The sequence below is a fragment of the Physella acuta genome, unplaced genomic scaffold (assembly GCF_028476545.2).
Source record: "Physella acuta isolate Inbredline_101_S28 unplaced genomic scaffold, ASM2847654v3 ptg000425l, whole genome shotgun sequence".
In the NCBI taxonomy this organism is placed as follows: Eukaryota; Metazoa; Mollusca; class Gastropoda; family Physidae; genus Physella; species Physella acuta.
The window spans coordinates 266597-286916 of NW_026731944.1; the positions used below are offsets into that span (position 1 = coordinate 266597).

The window sequence follows — 20320 nt, forward strand, 5'->3', positions numbered from 1 at the left end:
TTTATGTAAGTTTAATGTAAGGACAGGCATTAGTGGCGATGGGGATTAGAATGGGCCAACCAACACCCACACACACACACACACACACACACTAAAACCCACTCAAAATATTATCAAACGTCAGGTGAAAGCTATTGGCATGGGTTGCAGTCGTGTGCACTTTAAAAAAAAATGCTTTCATTTTCTAAATCGTGACTTTCATAAGAGCACAATTGTATGGTCACTAAAATTTCCCGTGATATATATTGTATAAGCCTGCTTGTTGTCTGTTGAATTCTCATAAGTATTGGCGTGTCACCAAATTTTCCACGTTTTCTTGTTAGATCCGAGAAATAACACAGTTTGTCTAGAATGGCGTAATTTACTGGATGGAATAAATTTTTTAGCGCAATTTCCATTCTGGTGAATTGCGTTTATTAACCCGTCATTTCTGGATGGATGGATGTATGAATGAATGTGTGTCCGCAGCTTTAAGTCGTATCTCCTCCTCAACGAAGCAATATCGAGGACTAGTTCCAAAAGCAATTACGTTAAGCAAGTTACGAGGATGAACATAGGCCATAAAAATTCCGGGTTTCTTTCATGGATTTCCCGGAAAAGCCAAAAAACCTCGAAAAATGCAGTTTTTGGCCCATATCTCGGCAACCAGACCACTCAGCGACTTGAAACATTTACCAATCGATTCCTGCCATAATTTAGAACAATATTGCCGAAAAAAGTTTTAAAAAATATCCTTTCGTTCGGTCACAAAAATTTTTTTGAATTAATTAAAATTTGGACCGAATTAGTAGGCATGTTTATCCAACCACACCACACGCGTCATCACGTTCAATAGCTGCGCCATCACGTTCAATGGCTGCGCCATCACGTTCGGTAGCAAGGCGCGCAATGGTTTTTAGTCATGTAACTCTATTGTAAATAAAACATGTAAAATACTGAAAAAAAAATTAATAAAAAACGTTTTAATAACTAACCAATGGTTTTACTAACCCTGCTCTTGATTTACGCTACGACAGAGCTATTTTTAGATAACATAAGGAAATTGCGCTAAAATTGTCACTAGACTCTTTAATTACCTTGTTTGTTACAATTTTTCTTGCTTAACATTCTTCCTTGAAATATGATTTTTTTTTTCATATTAAAAATTATTTTTAGAATGTCGTTTCTCATTTTGTCGATTAAAACTCATTTTCTGTTTCCGCAGATTAACGATAGCTAACTAGAGTTTTTAAATCTAAGGGATCATTTAGATTCGTATGGCAAAGCGTCTGAAGCACCATCTGGTTATTGGGTCATCCGGGTAAATGGCGATCTTGTATCAGGAATATCTGGCCATTTAATTTAGGGGAGAAAAATCAGGCCATATGGCCATCAATCTAAAGGACCAAAATGTACCAATCAGAGTTTCGTTACCCCACCCCCCCCCCCTGAAAAAAAATTACCGCACCCCGAACGAAATGAAATTTATATAATTTATATAGAAAATATATACTATTAACTGTGTCCGCCCCCCCCACCCCCCCGAAAAAAGTCTACCGCCCCCCCCCCCCCAAAGATTTCAAGTACCCCCCCCCCCCCCCCCGGAGAAAAAAAGTCTGGAGGAAACACTGGTGCCAATAGGACCAAACATCTAAATTACCTGACATATAATTGATGAAGGACAAAAATTTAATGATAGTACCATCCGGATAGAGGACAAAAATCTAATTATAGTACTATCCGGTTAGAGGGCAAAAATCTAATTATAGTACCATAAGGATAAAGAACAAAAATCTAATTATAGTTAGTATCATCGGGATAAAGGACCAAAATCTAATTATAGTATTATCCGGATAAAGGATCGAAATCTAATTATAGTTCCATCGGGATAAAGGACCAAAATCTAATTAGAGTACCACCAGGAAAAAAAGTACAAAATCTAATTAAAGTATCACCGGGATAAAGGACCAAAATCTAATTATAGTACCATCCGGATAGAGGACCAAAATCTAATTATAGTATTATCCGGATAAAGGACCAAAATCTAATTATAGTACCATCCGGATAAAGGACCAAAATCTAATTATAGTATTATCCGGATAAAGGACCACCGGGCTCCATACTAGGCCGGTGGTAGGCGGGGGCTGACGAATTACCGCCCTTTGAACTTCAATGGACTAAGGCAACATGGCGGCGCTGTGTCTCTGATGTCATCAAAGGCCTCCACCGTCTTCAATGAGGCGTTTCGCACGCTTGTGTAAGTGGACGTCAGGTGACCTTGACCCACACCTTCCGACATGGTCAGTACATTTTCACCCCCTCGCCGCCCCTACCACCTTTTATACCCACAGACGTACTATACGGCGCTGGTAGGGCGTACCAATAGTGTTCTGATGGGGAAGGGGGGTGGGGGTTATCTCTTACGTAACGCGCTAGGATGAAAGCGCGTGTCGTATCAACAGTGTTTGATGTTTGAAATCATTGCGGCTTAGATTAAATCCCCTTTTTATTGGTGGACGCGATATTTCAGGTAAAACACATGTGTGCTGAATTTGAATATCACATCCAGCGTAGCCATCTACAATAGTATATTGTTAAAGTTTATACTTATAAAGTCCTACTACACGACACCAAAGCCTACGTTAAAGAATTTTGCAGCTGTATTTAATACTTCTTTCCTTAACAATAATTTATCACGGAAGCGCAGTATTTATGCGAGTTGCTTCCCCTTGCGCAAGAGCCCACACATTTTGCAAGCAATTAAATTGAGTGATACCACGACTGGAAATCGAGAGGTCTGATCCTTGCTTTATACTCTTGGTGGACACTCCTTGACAAAATGGATTCGGTAAACTAACACGAAAACTTGTATCTTCACACAAAAAAAAACAACCCATCATAACAGATAAAAAGAAAGAAATCCAGGAAATCAACTATGGGGGGGGGGGGGGGGGGGGGGTGGAGTTACAGAAATAAAGTCACTTTAGCGAAAATAACAATAATTTACAGCCTCAGTCGAAACACTCATGTTTAACTGAAGTAAGCCTAGTGGCGTCTGCAGGGGGTGTTATGGAAGGTTAACCCCTTCCCCCCCCCCCCCCCCCCCCGCCAAAAAAATTGTCCACTTTTTCAGATAGTTACAGCACTATTTTTATCCACAGGGGTCGTCCGTAAATGACGCCACACCCGTAGGGGGGAGGGGGGGTCCGTAATTTTATGACGGTGAGTGATGAGGGCGAAGGGGGGGGGGTCAGATGATGTCACGTCACTTTTTTTATTTATAAAAAAGCAATGTTAGAAAACGAGTTTTAGCCGTTATTTCGCGTTTTAAAAAACGGTTTTAATAGTTGTAATCAGAATTGATCAAAATATCGATGTTTTAGAAAAATCCAAAAGCAATTTCGAGGGGAGTTGTAGGCTGAGGTGTGACGTCATTTTAGGGGGGGGGGGGGTCTGGCTTTTTGTGACGACGAGTGACGGAGGGGAGGGGGGGGAGGTAAAAATCGTCAAAAAAAGCGTGACGTCATTTATGGATGACCCCCACATGGCTATATACATTTATTTTTTATCCTTCCTCCCCCCCCCCCCCCCGACTAAATCCTGCCTACGCTTGTGTTTAGACTGCAGGGATGTCATGACATGAGAACATGCAGTCGGTCTGTGTGTGTGTGTTAAGGGGAAGGGGGGGGGGGAGATCCATAAATGACGTCTTACACATTTAAGACGGTATGCTACTCTTGTTTTTTTTAAAAAGTTGTTCATTTATTATTATTGCTGGAGTTCAGTAGTACAGAAGTATATTTTCAATTTAGAAGGTAGAGTTAAATATCAAATAGTTTAGGGGCAGATAAATAAACTTTTTGAGAACCTCTGCCTAGTCGAACTGCTAGTGTTGCCACCATTATTTCCCCCTAATCGCCACATTTACAAACTGGTTATTTTATCATAGTTACTTCCCTTGTTTCATTTTTTTCTTAAACGCATTCTTTTACCAACTCAGATCATAAAGATAACTAAAGGGGAAAAACTCCATTTTTATCTTCTTTGTTTAAAAAAAAAATTCGCTCGCTTGCTCAGATTCAACAAAAGGTTTCAAGACCCACCTCCCCCTCCCCCTCCCTCCCAGCGTCTCCCATCTTTCTTTGATTAGATAAATATTTTAGTTGTAGTCGGTCTAGTTGGGTATATCGGTACTGTACACACCCCCACATCACAGCTCTCGTTCTAATCATTTAACGAGCCTGCACGCCGACACTTCCGCCCCCCTTCTCCTCCTCGCTCAGGCCAGCAGTACCGACGCCGCGGGCGAGGCCTCGTACATGGGGGAAAACATGAAAGCCCTTTTTACCTTGTCTGCGCCGACAGCGAAGAGCCAGGTGGCTCCGTCTCAACAGCCACGGAGCCGAGTGACCAACAACCCAGCTGAGCCAAGTAGTAGCCCTGTGCAAACGGTGAACTTAAAAACTGTAAAAAAATTATCCGTAAATTGTCGTCTAAACTGTTAACAATTAAGACTAAGAGTCCTAGATGTAGATTATTTGGTACAGAATTTTTTACCAACATTTATAAGTACTTGTACCAAAAGTGTTTCCGCTTTTCGGTTAGCCGTACCCCTATAATCCAATTATGTTCAAACTGTTAAGAACTGACTTATCAGCGAATTGGATTCGTCATCCTACAAAAATAAATAGATAGGCCCACTAGATCTAGCCATAGACTAAATCTATTTTTCAAAATGTCTGGGAATTAAAAAAAAAAAAAAATGGAGCCACAACAGAGCCGAGTCTCCCGAGCCAACAACGAGCCAGCCCCAAGCCACGATAGAGCCAGGTGGCGCAGCTACACACAGGCCAGGTTTCTTTACATTCAGCTGACGGAAACCACCAAATAGCCTCGCAGAGACGGCGAGCTTCTTTGATCTCCCAGGCGTTAAATGTACGGTTTGATGTTACTTATTGATGTGCTCTTCTGAAACATCATAATCTCGTATATAAATGGTACATTTTGGGGGAATTTTTCTTGAATCAGAAAGAGAAGCTTTTTATTTTAATACCTACTTGACATGCATTTGAAAAAACGCCCCCACCTCAGTCATGTGTTTAATTGTCTTCATCCTAATATTGTTAACAACTTTCGGTTTTTATGTTCTGTGAATCTACACTATGTCGATACAAACGTATAGATCACCAAATCATATACACATACAATCACACACACACACACACACACACATATATATATATATATATATATATATATATATATATATATATATATATATATATATATATATATATATATATATATTCCATATAGTGTATAAAGACATTAAATGTATAAACAATTTAAAACCGCATTCAAAATCTACCGAACACGCAACCCCACCCTTTTTCTCCCTTTTGCTCTAATGCTGCCTTTGATGTCTAGAGGTCCTTTGTAGTTGAGCCGAGGGCCCGTTTTTTATCTCTACCTTTGAAGCGGCAATAACAAAGAAAAAAGAGAACGGCGGCGTGGGGGATTCCGGGGAGGCGAGGGGTTGGAAGGGAGAACGCCGTCTAGAGATCAGTGACTAGAAGGGGAACTAACTTGTTGATGTGTTGGGGGTGAGAGCGGCAGCCTGTGCTTGTATTGGGAGAGGCGGGATCGCATTCAACCCGCCATTGCTTGCAAAATAGGATATTCGATTACCAATGTAACTAAGTGTGCTGTTTTCACGTTGTGAATTTTACTACACTGTGTTTAGAACATAGGTTCTTTACATATGTTCAAGGAGGATAATTCTGTAGCTTCTTCCCCGAAAAGCATCGCAAATTTATATAGCCTGAAAGAAAATTCAAAATAAGGTAAATACATTATGTTAGTCCTAGTCTACATTGACCTACATCATGTCTAGACTTTTTCTTAGTTTTAAGCATAGAAATCTTCTTTGCAGATTATTTTAGTCAATATTTATTTAATGAACATTCATTTACCATCTGCCTAGGTCTAGGCCCTATAAGACCTAGATCTAGATTCCAATAATTAGATTAGGATAAAAAATAAAATCAAAATGGGAGATGAATGTAATATTTTAAGTTTTGGTATCGTTTCAACGTAACGAACAAGAAAAGTTGAAATCGGGTTGGTCCACCTATAGTATCGGGTCTGAGTTGTCGGTTAGACTTAGACTAGAGGTTCGTGATTGGATTTCTACCACCTATGATTGTGTTTAGTATTTACAAAATTTAGTGTCATTTGATTATATTTTCGCTGTACCGTTTTACGAAGTTGGAAAATGTCTCATTTATTCAAATGAGGTAAGCATTTTATTATTATAATAGTTAGAGTTAGTGGAATATCTATTCCAGATCTATTTTCGAGACTAGAATCTAGATCAAGCATTTTTGTTTCGTTTTCAAATCAACTTCAACTCATTCCAAATTTGAGATTTTCAACCGCGGCCAACACTAGATCTAGACTAGAGTATAGAATCTAGATATAAATCTACTCTAGATTTTCTAGACTAGGACCAAGTTTCTAGAGTCTAGATCTAGATCTAGATCTTAGAGACGATTGTCGAGGCGACCCCTTGTATTCCTAGCAAAACGGACCTTCCCCCCCCCCCACTAATCTACTAGATCTAGTAACTACTCAAACATAACTATTATACATTATACACTATTATTACATTACTAACTAATCAAAGCATTACAAGCACAACACAGGTACTATTTTGCAAGTAAAAAATGAATTGTAGGCCTATACTATAGACTATAGTGACTATAATAGTGTAGTCTAGAGGCCCTAGAAATCTAGATTTTAATCTAGATCTAGATCTAGAATGAAAAGATTTAGGCCAATTGGTCTAGAAATCTATCTATTTACAATTTATTCTATAGAATATAGAAGCCTAGTAAACTACTGAACTTGATTAACTTTAGTGAACTTTAGTGATTTGAAGATGTGATGATGTAATTTTCTCTCTCTAGATCTATACTCTTTAGTTAGTAGTTAGTAGGCCTATAGTATTTTATAGTTACAATGGCAGTTGAAAATCTAGTAGTCAAGTATTAATCTAGAAGTCTAGATCTAGATATAGAATCTAAGACAATGACCTAGAAATCTAGATCTTTGTAAGTAGAGTAATAATAATTTAATATGGCCCATCTTTTGTACTTGTCTACAGAACACTAGAGAACAATATAGATCTACTATAAACTAGTATAAACTACTCACTTATGATACCACATAAATCTCTTGATCAATGTCTTTTATACCAAAAATTGAAAGTATCTAAATTCTTGTAGTCCTGCACCTAAATTCTGTCTGTGAAATAATACTGTGATACCATGTACCAGTCTTGTTATACTTAATTGGATGTAGCCAACAATAATTATAAATAAGAACCATTTTACTAAATAGACTACATGCTTAGCTACTTTATATTTCTTTTTTAAGTTATCCTTTAAGTTTAAGATTTTAAAAGCTTGATTGAGTTTACATTAGAACTAGGCAATCTGGTTATGTAACTTCAATTCTGGATTTAGATACAAATTAAAGCTCATACTTAAGATTAAAAAGGCGCTTTAATTTATCTCAATGAACTAATATAAAGAAATAATCCCCATCTGAAGTTAAACAAAAAGTAAAATGAATATAGTTTAGAAATACAGGTAGGCTATTATTCAACCCATGGTTGTGTTTCATCAGTGTTATAACAAATCTGTTTATTATAAATGTTGTAGTGATAAATAGTCTTAAGTTAAATTAAAGATCCTATACAAATGTAAACAAAAGTTGTAGCTGTTTTTTCATGGACCTGCTGCTCCCATATAGATCTAGATCTCTTTCTCTAGGTTATCATTTTACTTTTTTTTTCTCTAAAGAGTATCATTTTTTCCATCTGGACATGACTGTTTTTTAAAAAAAAAAGGGGGAGGGAAAGTCTATTAAAAATCATTGATAACTAATTATATATAGAACTATGACTAGTGAATTTTAAAAAAGGGCACAGCTTTGAACTTTTTCTAAGTTTCAAAAGAATTTATTTTAATCATTTAACACACAAACTTTTAACCACTTAAATCAAACACTTTTTTTTTAAAAAAAGCATGTTTTTATTTTATTTTACAAAAACGAAAAAAAAAATATAAATAAAGCGAGCAGCCTCGGATTGAGATGAAAGAAACCCCTCAAGAAAACAGAAACTCTTCATAAGCCTAGAGTGATCTCCTCTTCTCACCGTAAACACATGTAATTAGAACCTTTTGGCTACTGGCGGCAGAAACTCTTTGATCTTCTTGTTAGCTTTGTTCCGCCACTCACACCCCGCCCTTTGATGTTGCTTCCCCGTAGTCTTCGTCCGCTCCTGTCCCTGGCAGCTTGCACGCGCTGTGTCGCGCGGAACAAACAGGGGGTCTCTGTCACAGTCCCTTTGATGTGAGCACAAACCGACATCTGTTACTCCCCCCTCCCTCCCTCTCGACATATCTTCAAAGGAAGGTAGCAATGATTTTATTTTTAAGTGGCAATCGTTACTAGTGTGGTAGTTTTAAGCGCAGTTCGTTGCAAGCATTTCATCTGAACTACACGCTACTGGTTTATACTTCTGCTACACGCTAGTGAGGGTTTAGACGGGTAAAATTAGTGGGTTCTCTTCGGTTAGCCGTACCCTCTAATAAAATTGCCCTCTCACTGTATACTTGTACCTCGATGACATTTAAATTCCCAACCTTATACTAACAATTTGGTTTTTAGGGTACGGCTAACCGAAGTGGTTATCAGGTTGTAGGTTTGTAGTGTTTTTTTCTACGATCCCAAAGGTGCGGGGAGTATTAGACTTGAATGTGTGCTTTACCCAAACTGTTTGTTTAGCAGCATCTCTTGTGTGAGATAACGTTTCAGCTATTAACACAAGGGCCCAGTTTTTAATTTAAAAAAAAATTGAAACCTATGACCTTTGGTCGCAACCTAGTTGAATTTCTTTTCGGTTAGCCGTACCCTAATCTAACACGTTTCATGTGTAGGTGATAGAACTAGTTCTTTTATCCACTGGATATTTCGCATTCTTTGTTTCGTATATTTCTCATTCGTCAGGACTGTTTTGAGTAGACCTTTGAGTCTTGTTTTTTACCGTTACAGTTTGTCCTCTCGCATATCATACACATTACATGATCCGTATAGCATGTGTTCGAGTTTGGCTAAATTTTAATAATTCTACTTTTTCTCCCCCACCGTATCCCGGACGCAGAACTGACTCCCGTCCGTTTAAAGCTGTCCCAAAGAAAACTTGACTGCTGTATAAAGCTGTCCTATAAAAAAAAACCCACTACTTTTGGCTTTGTCAGACTTAATGTAGCGAAGATCAAAGAGAGAGCTGGAGTGTAATTTATAGAGCTACCGGGCCAATGCTGTGCGAATAATTCTCTCCCCTACCCACTCTTTTTACTTGAAGGCTGTGAACGAAAACGATCTATTTTAAGTTTTTACCTTTGCTGTCGGGAGACGAAAGGGAGAGGCGAATAGAGGGGGAATCGTTTGGCAATATAATATTGCAGTAATAATATTTAAGAAAAAAAAATGAAAGATTGTTTATTTTGCAGCACTTCAGTAGAATAACTTGTCAGAAAAGAACAGACAACTAAGCCTTAAACGAATGTTTGAATTTTTTTTTCATAGAAATAACCAGTTTAAATGGTTTTGTTAGGCTCACTATTAAAATTATTTTTACAACTTTAAAAAAAATACACACAGAGAAAATACTGTGATTCATCTTCGCTGTTATGTCTTGGTTTCTCAAATATAAATTGCATAATTCTTTGATCTTAAGCTTTGCCTAAAGAACACTCGTTTCGCATTATTTAGGCCTATAACGTCCAAATAAAATAAATGTAGATCTAGTCTATCGTTTTACTTATAACCCCGAATACTAGCTCTACTTTTGATCGATGTACGCGATAAAAAATAGATTCTGCATATAATTATAATAATTATGGACAGGCTTGTGTATTTGTTTTCCCCATGTCTTAAGACATAAAACTGGTGCTTGGTCATTTATAGGTTTACTTCAATGTGAATTGTAATACCCACGTAATTAAACATCGCCTATCATTATTAGCTCTAGATCTAGATTCTTGAGATCCATAATGTGAGCTACTTCTAGTTTCACCCCAAAAGAAAAAGTGTTTTTATCTTCTTAGCTTTCAATTCATTCACAATTTATAACAATGTTCATGTGTGAATAAAAAAAAAGTTATATGAATAACGAAACATCGGATCAAGTTGCTCTTTTTGTTGCTATGACTGGCAAAAGAAAGCTTTCCCCCCTCCCGAGCATGCTAGCCTAGCTTAGAATATTAAAATTGTTTGGCCTGAGAGTAGGGATGGATGGAGGTCGAGGGAAAAGATAAAGGAAAAAAAATAAAGGTATTTTTTTTTAAAGTTATAGTAGCGCCCCCTATGTGTCCGATCGGTGAACCAGAATGGCGTTCATGGCGGCTTGTTTCTTTAGCATGGAATAACCGGTCTGCTCTTCAAATGGAGAAAAATTGTTTATTCTTCTACAGCATTTGTAAGTTTTCACTTTTATTTACAGTCTAGATCTAGATCTATTTCCAAACAATGCTAGATCTAGATTGTAGATCTAGATCTAGTATAAGGTTAAAATAGATCATTGCTTACTTGTTAGCCGATGCTGTCTTCTTTACGCGAGTTTTTTACGGTCTTTACGTCTTGTTTTACTAGAATCTAGATCTAGATTAGATCTACAATCTAGATCTAGATTCTAGATCTAGAACTACTAGATCTAGTTCTAGATTCTAAATCTATGTTAGACATCAAAACATTTAATGTTCAAAAACTTTTGTCTTGGAGTCGGGAGTCTGCCGTCCATAAGAATATGAATTTTATCATTTTATAGATTCTATATTAAAATTTAATTTTCAAAAAAAAAATATTTTAATTTATGATCTTAAAGTAAAGTAGAAATTTACTTAAAGTTTAAAGTGTTAGATTTCTTATAGATTCAAGAATTCTAGATCTACCAGATAATCATAATGAATGGCACAGTAATAGATCTAGAATCTAGGATTTTTTTTAAAATGGAGTATTACTGTTAGTTTTTAGGTTTAGGACTTGGGTTTTAGATCTAGTGTAGTGTAATGCTACTGGTAGTTAGATCTAATTAAATTTTAAATAGGCCTACTAATCTAGATTCTAAATATTACTTGCTAATGTCAATTCAATGATAACCCTACCCCATACCCTAGTCCTATCATATTTCTAACCCTATTTCCTAACTATAAAAATCTAGATACAATACTTGTGATAATCTACTAACAACCTACTTGCCAATTTGCTGAAGTTTATTGTCTGACATTGTATCCTCAATTTACGGTCCTGGTACCCAGTTTTCTTGGGATTGTTTTGTTAGTGTGCTAAAAATACTTAACTAGATCATGTCACTCTTTGGCTTCTATCAATATAATAATACCAAAAGTTTTAAAAAGGAATCTTTCATTGTTCTTAATAATTCTGTTATGGTTCAATAATTTATTGTTTCAGCATTGAATTGTCCATATTTTAAGCTTTTTTCTAGTACTAACTCCATTCTAACATTCAGATCCATAAAAATTGCAGACTAATTAATGTTGTGGGCACTTTTTTTTTTTGTAATACATGTCAAATGAATACTTTCAACATCTTGGGGGCAGTTTATTAAACACAACTCATCCCTAACCTTTTTGAAAACTTGTCACAAAATGTCAAAACTCAACTTTTAAAAGAGCATGCACCAAAAGAAACAAAAAATACAGTGTTAGTGCTGAAAACGTAAATGATTCTAATTAATATTACACAATTTTGATTTCTAGATATACACTCATTTTAAAGGTATACAGAAGTATTTGACAAAATAATTATTTTGTGGGAATATATTCCTTTATAATTTTAGTTTTTACCAATCCATTTAAATACAACAATTTTTATCATAATTGAACTTCTCTTATACACTTAAACTCCTGCTGAGGAAGTCTTTTTATTGACCACCAGTCTTTTCTTTTATTAACAAGGGGGAAACAACCCGTTCTCAATGCTTCTCAAAGCTGTTACCCAAGTGTTTGCAAACCTATTCTATGTTATTATTTACCCATCACTGAACTGTACATAAATAATAATAATGCCAGTTCAAGCAGATGCAGAAGTCTACGTCTACTTTTAAAAAACAACTTGCTTTGATTCACTAATAAAATGAATAATTTAAAAAAATTTTAACATGTTAAAGTATACTTGTAACATAAAATTAAAATAAAAGAAATATGCTTTGAATGTTTTTAAAAGGGTTTTAAAAAGTCAAAAAACTTCGATTGTACATAAAAATGTAGAAGTAAAGCATAACTATGTTAAAGCTGTTTGTATTGGTCAAAGAAATAGTGTACGCTTTGATTGCTCTAGTAATCTGCTTGTGATACCAGCAAGCTTGATGTTAAGTATTTTACCAGGTAGACAGCTAAAGGCTTGGGGGATTGGGAGGGAGGGGTATGGTTCTTTTGATGTTCTCAACAGCTCTAAGCCTGTTTCATTTGAAAAACATTTCTTGTGTAAATGAAAAAAAAAGATGAAAGAACTGCACACAGAACTGCTTTCTTCTTTGGAAATAGAAATAAACTCTTAATAGTATAGCTGAACAAAATGGAAATATTAGAATACTTATACCAACATCTACATATAATGTTTTTTTAAAAACACATGTGATATTAAAATAAATATTATCACAATAAAAACCTGTCATGTATTAAAAAGGATGAATATTCTCGGCTCATTTAACATCTTAATATCACATTTGTTTAGTGGCTGTTTAGTTCAAAGTTCTCAGATCATTTTTTTAAGGAAGAAACCTTTAAAATTAATGTTTTAGCTGGTTTTAGTAAAAGTTTAGTTTAGCTGTGTATTATTACCTCATTAAACATTAGTGCCCATCAAAGTGCTAGGATCTGAGCAATAATTTCTTGTGTATTAAATTTTTTCTATAAAGCCTTTTTTCATTAGACTAATGGCTTTTCTCTATAAATATAAGTCTGATATTTTCTAACTAGGATTAAAGGAAATTCATTGTAATAAATCTAGAACTATAATCATTTTTATTTAGATTTTCAAATTAATAAACTTACCTTTTTTGTTTGTTACAGGTAATGTTGAAGAAATAACAGTTTTTCTCATTTGAGGTTTATTTAGACCTCATGGAATTACCCTGGTTGTCATGACCACCAAAGTTGTTGACTTCTTAAATGAATCTGGTGGCAGTAATTTTACTGAAACTGCAACTCGACCACCTACATATGGGGAGGAGAATGAGCTTCAGTCTAATGGAGGCAATTCAACCAAAAGCAGCAGCTCTCATAAGAGCCATGTATCCAGCAAATCGTCCTCCAAAAGTGTGGCCTCCACACACTCACCCGCCACCACACCTCGAAAGTCCAACTTGGAAGGGCTTAAAATATCTGATACCATGATCCACACTAGTCTCTGTGAGGACAGCGAGATGGCAGCACCGCTGGGTTTTGAACCTGAAGGTAGTGTTGCCAACTCACCTCCTTACTCTGAAAATGGAACACCTCCTCATCTAAAATGGGCTGAAAATTTAAGTTTTCTTTTAGAGGATTCGGAAGGTGTGGAGCTTTTTAAATTTTTCATGGATCAGGAACTAGAAGGAGGTTCTGAAGAACTGCAATTCTGGTTTGCATGTCAAGGATTAAAGAGAAAGATAGGTGTTGATTCTTTGGATTGTACAATTACAAATATCCAGAAGGCCATTTATAAACGTTATGTTCGCAGTGAAAAGGTAAAATGCATATCAAAGGAAGTTAAGAGGGAAATAGCTGAAAAAGTTTCGAGTAAAAGTACACTGGACAAATGTATTTTCGATACAGCCCAGGAGGAGGTGGAAAATTATATGCGCAGTGTTACATACCCTGCATTTTTAAGATCAGATTATTATGTGCAATATGTTCAAAATTATGTAGAAAGTCCAAAATCAAGTAGGTCTAGTGGTTCTAATAGTGCTCGGCCAGTTTCTCAATCTGGACTTTTACCTGTTGTACATGAAGATAAGGAATTAGAAAGCAAAGATTTGAATACATCCATGCCGTTACCTGTGATCAAGGCTCCATCATTAACAAAAAGATCAGATTTATCAGTGCGTAGAACAGAAACTCTAACAGGGTGAGTTCTTAATGCTATTTTTGTTAACATAGCTGTTTAAAAACTAATTATTATAACGCTAGGGTTCAATATACTAAAAACAAATAATTGCATTAGTTTTAAATTTCTAAAGATTTGCCTAACATTTGTATGAAATTAGTACAAAATGTCTTAAGGTTTAAAAAAAAGGGTTTCTGTGAAAACATTTGAATAGTTTTAACTTTGCTAGGTTCACTTCATCCGATTATAATCTTATACAAAATTATGTTTGTGTTCCTATTCAAATTTGAATTGCATATTTAAAATTAGTGAATGTGTTTACTGACAGGTCACCATTGTACAAAACACCATCATCATACCCTGCTCATGTGTCTTATGCACCAGTCTCTGCCCAAGACAGTGAACTACAGAGTTTATCAAGTGATGCACTTACAGATGACACTATCTCAGTAACAGACAGCAGCTTGTAAGTCCAACATCCAACAGATATTGATGAATTTTTTCTGATAAGTATTACAAAAGAGTCTTTAGAGAAAAAAACACAAGCCACTTCTTATCAATGAGTTGTGCAATTAATACAATGTACAGACATTTTCCGTAACTGAACTCTAATGCCCATGTCTTAGTAGACTAATCTACATGTCTTATATTTAAAGTAAAAATTGGCAAAAAATTTACTTAAGTTGTATAATGTTACAGAATGTGTAATGCAATTTACTGCAGGTTTTCTAATTAGGTTATTACATACATTATCATTATGATGTATTTCTATAATTTACAGAGATGGGTATCCTCAACATTTTCGTAAAAAACACAGAAGAGCTATGATGAAAAGTTTAGCTCAACAAAACAGAGAACCAAGAACAGGATTACATTCACAAATTATACCTGTAAGTAATTCATACATTCTTAGTAATAGATTATTATAAAATAAATATTTTTAGTATGTGGTCATTGTACTAATGAAATAAAGGAATAAAAAGGATGTGGCTTTATTAATTGCTACCAATTTAACTTGAACATTTACATTTGTAACCATGTTTATTATAAATATAACATCTTTACTTTAAAAAATATTCCAGCTGTGGCTATTTGTCCACTGAAAAATTAACTTTACCCAATAAAGTATTTTGACAACCCTCTCATTTTATTTATTATAAATTTTAGCGAACTGAGCATGCCCCAAAGGATAGAAACATTGCTGAAACTGAGCCGTTACGATTTGCTCAGTTACTGATTGATAAATTGTCTAAAGTCCTTGAAGAAAGAGAGTCCTCAGCTAAAATGGAAGAAAAACTGAGAAGCATTAACATTAATGAGGTGAGGCTTCTTTAATATGTATATAGATTTGAATACATTTTAATTATTTTCTAAAAATGTAAACTGTTTGCTAACAAAATGGTAGATCAAGACTTTAAAATTTTCTACTTTGTGAGAGCAACCGGCTTTTAAAATGACAAGATGTTAATAATTTATAGTCTAAACAACTTTCACATAAAATATTTAATACTGTTTTGACACTGTATTTTTTTTATCATCAATTTAAAAAAAACAGGTGGATAAATCTGATGTAGAAACCAAGATCATTGCATGTTTTGCGAAGCCTTTGTGTACTTCATTAATACCATCAACTAAAGCTCCCACCTCTGCATTGATACCCCCCATGGATGAGGAATCTGCAGAAAGTATACTAGATCAACATTGTTCGCGCATATGGGCATCTTCCTCACATCACACACCATCCTATTCACCAACCGGGTCTCCTCCACACAGTAAATCTCCTGACAGACACCAAAGGAAGAAAATTGGACTGTCTGCATCAGTGTCTACACCAAATGCCTACGCATCTCGGGCATATCATAAAAAACGGGATTTCTCGTCTGTATCATATGATAGTGGCATAGAAAACTGTAATCTTATCGTCGGCACAGAGACTCATCGTCATATACATCACCATCACCACCACCATCATTCAGCTAGGGAGTCCTCTAACAAAAAGAACTTGGTAGAAGTGGAGGCTCAGACCACATGGAGGGCAGATAATCCATCCAATACCTCTGATTATCCTGATAATGCAGGCAGAGGAAGGACTAGTGTTAGAAAAAGTAATGTTTTACGCAAGACCTGTGAGACAAGTAGTAATATTGACAGTGGTATCAGTGGCATGGAGTCTGTCAAGCTTGCATCCAATTGGAATAACCCTACAAGTGAAAAGTATGTCCATTTTAATTTCCTTATTTTTAACACTCTTATCATATAGTATAGGTTATTTGAATACAACTTAATTTCTTTCAATGAGAATGCTAAGAAGTGATAGTAACTTTTATAATAACACCATAGATTTACAAATTCATGTTTCAATTTGCCAATATTTAAGTGAATCAGTTCTAGATCTAAGGCGGTGTAGGCCATTAACCTTTTGACTAAATGAAAAAATTGTCCTAATTTGCAGATCATTAATGAGAACAAGCACTATTTATTCTACAACTGTTAGTTTTTTTCTTACAGTATTTATATTTTTAAAAAATTCTTATATGAATTAGAGATTTCCCTCTATTATATTAGTTGGCTTCTAATATTGAACATTCTAGTGTAAATGTAATTTAATTAAAGCAATTATTATTTTTATTATTTTCTGTGAAAAACTTTTTATTTTTGCAAATGCATTAATAACTGTAACAAATTTTATTTTATCTCCCTTAAAAATAGTTAGTTCCTAATATTCCTATACTTTATAACTTTAGGTGCTAATAAGCTGTTGAGTAGTTCAGTTATACAGATATAACTCTTGAGAAAGTGGATAGAATATTGTTAAATGCAAATTTAGTCAATTCCTAAAAAGGTGGTATTCAACAAAATGCCAAACCTATATAACAGTGCTTTTGTTTTGTTCTCAATAATGACTTTTTAAAAATAACTTTTAAATTTCAGTATAAGAAATAGCAAGGAATTATGTGAGCGTTTCAGCCATTGTTTTATTGCTTTTTAGTTTTTTATTTGTTCATGGATTATTTTTGGGAAAAATTCCAAATGGTTATCTGTTTACATGTTGGATTTCTCAAGTATGGTTTTAGATTGTTAGCTAATTGGTGATTCATTGTATGACCAACCACCACTTCAACTAATCAAACTCCTTTAGAAGCTTGACTAAGTTCAGGAAGTTTACTAGATCTTGAGTCAAAATTTTCTGAAGGAATTAGATGTAGTTTCCTTTTTATGCAAATAGGGGAACTTTCTTGTATAAAAGTTGGTGCTTTCTATTGGGTTTTTAAGTACTCTTGTTTTACTTTTTGGAAAAATTACTATGAGGTGTCCAAAAATAGTTTTTTTTTTTTTTAAATAGAGAAGTAATTGTATTGATTTTATGAGGAAAAATATCTTAGTTTTTGTGGATACTTTGGAGATTTTTTATGCATGTTTTTTAATGATTTTATCTTTCTGAAATTATATACCCTTGAAGTATTGAAATATAAGCAGTTGAGGCATTGATTATTTTTTTACTTGACCATTTAGGGTTATGAAATGGATGCTAGACAGTGAGACAGTCCAAGATGTGTCCAATATTCTGCCTGATGTTGACAAAACTTCATCCACCCACAAGAGGTCTCATAGACTTAATCAATCTGCAACACAGCCTACTCGACAAAGGTCAGACATTTTTCTTTACCATATTCTTCTATTCAAAACCATCACTTAATGTACGGATTTTAGACACTTAACTTGAAAACCTTACCTTTTCTGCCAAGAGTATTCATTTTCAGCTTTCATATGTAGTTATACTACTTAAATGTTCATAATCCTCCGTTTAAAGGACACTTGCTTTGAATCTAATGGCTTGATATATTTAAACAGGCAGCTATAAATTGAGATTCTAGGTTGTCATTCAATCAGTTTCCATATTTAACAAAGAAAAAAAATGATTGATTTTTTATTTTTGTATGAAATTTATTCAGACTGAAAATTATTACCTCTTTCTTTTACATTTTGTATCTGTATGATTTTTGGTGTCATTTGTAAAGATTAAGTAGTAAAAAGTTTTATGTCTCTAACTAGTTGATTTATTTGAAGATATGTTGCTAATTAGATAAAAATAATTTTTGTGTAACAGTTCCAAGTCAAAGTCAGGCCAAAGATCAACATCTGTTGAAAGAGGTGTACTGTCTACATGGAATGGTGCAACACCAATACTACCTAATCAACCTTTTGCACAGGATTCTTGTATGCCTTTACTTACACCTCCAAATCCAACAACGCAATTAGAAGAGGCCAAACGAAGATTAGAGACACAATCACAGTCAAGGACAATGTGTCTTTCTCCTGTCAAATCCAAGTCAGTATTTACAATTTTTATTTTGGTTTATCAAATTCTTTTGTAGTAGTACATTAGTATTTAAAATTTACTTTGTTAAATCAAGTCCTGAAACAATTGTGACTATGTATTATTATTTATACAGCTCACGGCAGCGTCAAGCTACAAGTGTCCCTCCAAGTGTACAGCCTACAGAAACTATTATTGGCATTTATATGGGCCAAGAGCCCATCCCTTACAGACATCAATTACCCGGGCGGGTCATTACTCTAGCACAGATCAAAACATTAGTTACCAAACGTGGTGTTTTTAAGTGAGTAGATATTTCTATTTACTGCTGTTTTTTTTTTTTTTTTTTTTGCAACCTTTATCTCATTCATTGATATTCCATCAAAAGATTACATTAATTCTTTTACTATTTTTACAGTAAAAGACATTATTGTATTTATAATTAATATTATCTGTATGCTGGATTTGTCTAAATTTTTAAAAATAAAATTACATTTAAGTTACATGTGGTACCTACAAAAACTATTTTAAAAAATGTACTAAACAGAAAAATCCATAAAAATATACCCCTCTAATGCTACCAAGCACTAACAGTTCAAGCTATGTTGTAAAAAAAAATTTAAAAAACTTTTAAAACAATCAAAAGTTCAGAATATTCACAGCGTATAAAAAGTGCTTTTATTTTTTTTTAAATTATGTACGTATTTGCAATAACATGTTTTTTCTTGCACACCTTTTCCCCTTAAATCTCAATGTAATTATTACTTTGTATATTTTCAGATATTATTTCAAAAGACAAAGCGATGAATTTGGAGAAGGTGCTGTTTTTGAAGAGATATCAGACGAAAATACAATAGTTCCTATGTGGCAAGGGAAGATAGTTGTCAAAGTGGAGCGAATAGATATCTGACTTTAGGTTGTGTTTGAATGTTTGACTGACTGTTGTTATGTGTATGTGTGCTCACATGAAACAAATATTGTTTAGATGAATGGTGGGTTGAAAGTGTCCTATTTGTATATTTGAAGGCTAAAGGGAAATAACCAGTGTACAAATGTTCTACTAGCCAAGTTGTACATACATGTCTGTAGTGTGCCATCATTATCTCAGGGAAACTAGAGCATGTTGGTCTAAATGAATCTATTTATAGTTTGATACAAGTTTGGGCCATCATAACAAATATTGCCTTCCACTATGATATTTTATAGGTCATGTTTATTCTTAGTAGGGCTATGTGGCTTCTAACTATAGTTCAATGCAACACATGGCAATTGCAAAGTTGTAAATTTTACAAACAAAAAAAAAGATTTATTAACTTTTTATTGTGTTTTGTCTTATTTTAATATACACCTTTTCACTGTTTACAACATAAGGATTTCTAAGAAACACAATTGTTGGTGATTCAAGATCATCACGTAAATGTAAGGACTAGATCAGACATCTAAATGCAGACTTTACTGATTGCCAAAAATGTATTAACCTGGTGTATTTAAAAATATTAGTTTAGTACACATTTCTTGTTACTATCTAAAAGTGCACATAACAGGAATTATAGTTTTGTATAAACATTCATTAGATTGTACTTGAAAATTGTTAAACTAATAAATAATTTGCATTATTTAAAAAAAATGAATTAAATTGTGGGGCGAATGGCTCCTAGGCAATTAAATTAAAGACGGCTAAAGAATTTGAGTCTCTCCAAACTGGCGAATCTAAATTTTAAGCTATATAAAAATCACCATCAGATCTGGTATTTATATTTGTTACAAATTTCCTACATGCAGTGTTTAACCAAATCTCAATTTTATGTGGTGTAAAGAAGTTATACCATATTTACCCAGAAACTGAAG

General features: G+C 34.5%; 1 protein-coding gene across 3 annotated transcripts; it reads left to right on the top strand.

Moving 5' to 3' along the window:
* The first annotated feature begins 5720 nt into the window (after window positions 1–5720).
* On the top strand, window positions 5721–19790 carry LOC131942756 (axin-1). 3 transcript variants are annotated; one of them, XM_059302678.1, is made up of 10 exons: window positions 5721–5822; window positions 13143–14175; window positions 14483–14620; window positions 14936–15044; window positions 15322–15474; window positions 15710–16368; window positions 17668–17802; window positions 18263–18484; window positions 18609–18776; window positions 19253–19790. In XM_059302678.1, exons 2-10 carry the CDS (start codon window positions 13214–13216, stop codon window positions 19380–19382), a joined length of 2676 nt encoding a protein of 891 aa, XP_059158661.1. In that variant the 5' UTR covers window positions 5721–5822; window positions 13143–13213; the 3' UTR covers window positions 19383–19790. The 3 variants fall into 3 exon arrangements, with proteins under 3 accessions (XP_059158661.1, XP_059158659.1, XP_059158660.1); XM_059302676.1 differs by lacking the exon at window positions 5721–5822 and adding an exon at window positions 6124–6275; XM_059302677.1 differs by lacking the exon at window positions 5721–5822 and adding an exon at window positions 10414–10528.
* The last annotated feature ends 530 nt before the right edge of the window (window positions 19791–20320 follow it).

Coding starts and splice junctions, on each gene's coding strand:
- LOC131942756 (XM_059302678.1), top strand. CDS start 13,214: ATGACCACCAAAGTTGTTGACTTCTTAAATGAATCTGGTGGCAGTAAT. Junction 16,369..17,667: donor AATAACCCTACAAGTGAAAA/GTATGTCCATTT, acceptor TTGACCATTTAG/GGTTATGAAATGGATGCTAG. Junction 18,485..18,608: donor CTTTCTCCTGTCAAATCCAA/GTCAGTATTTAC, acceptor TTATTTATACAG/CTCACGGCAGCGTCAAGCTA.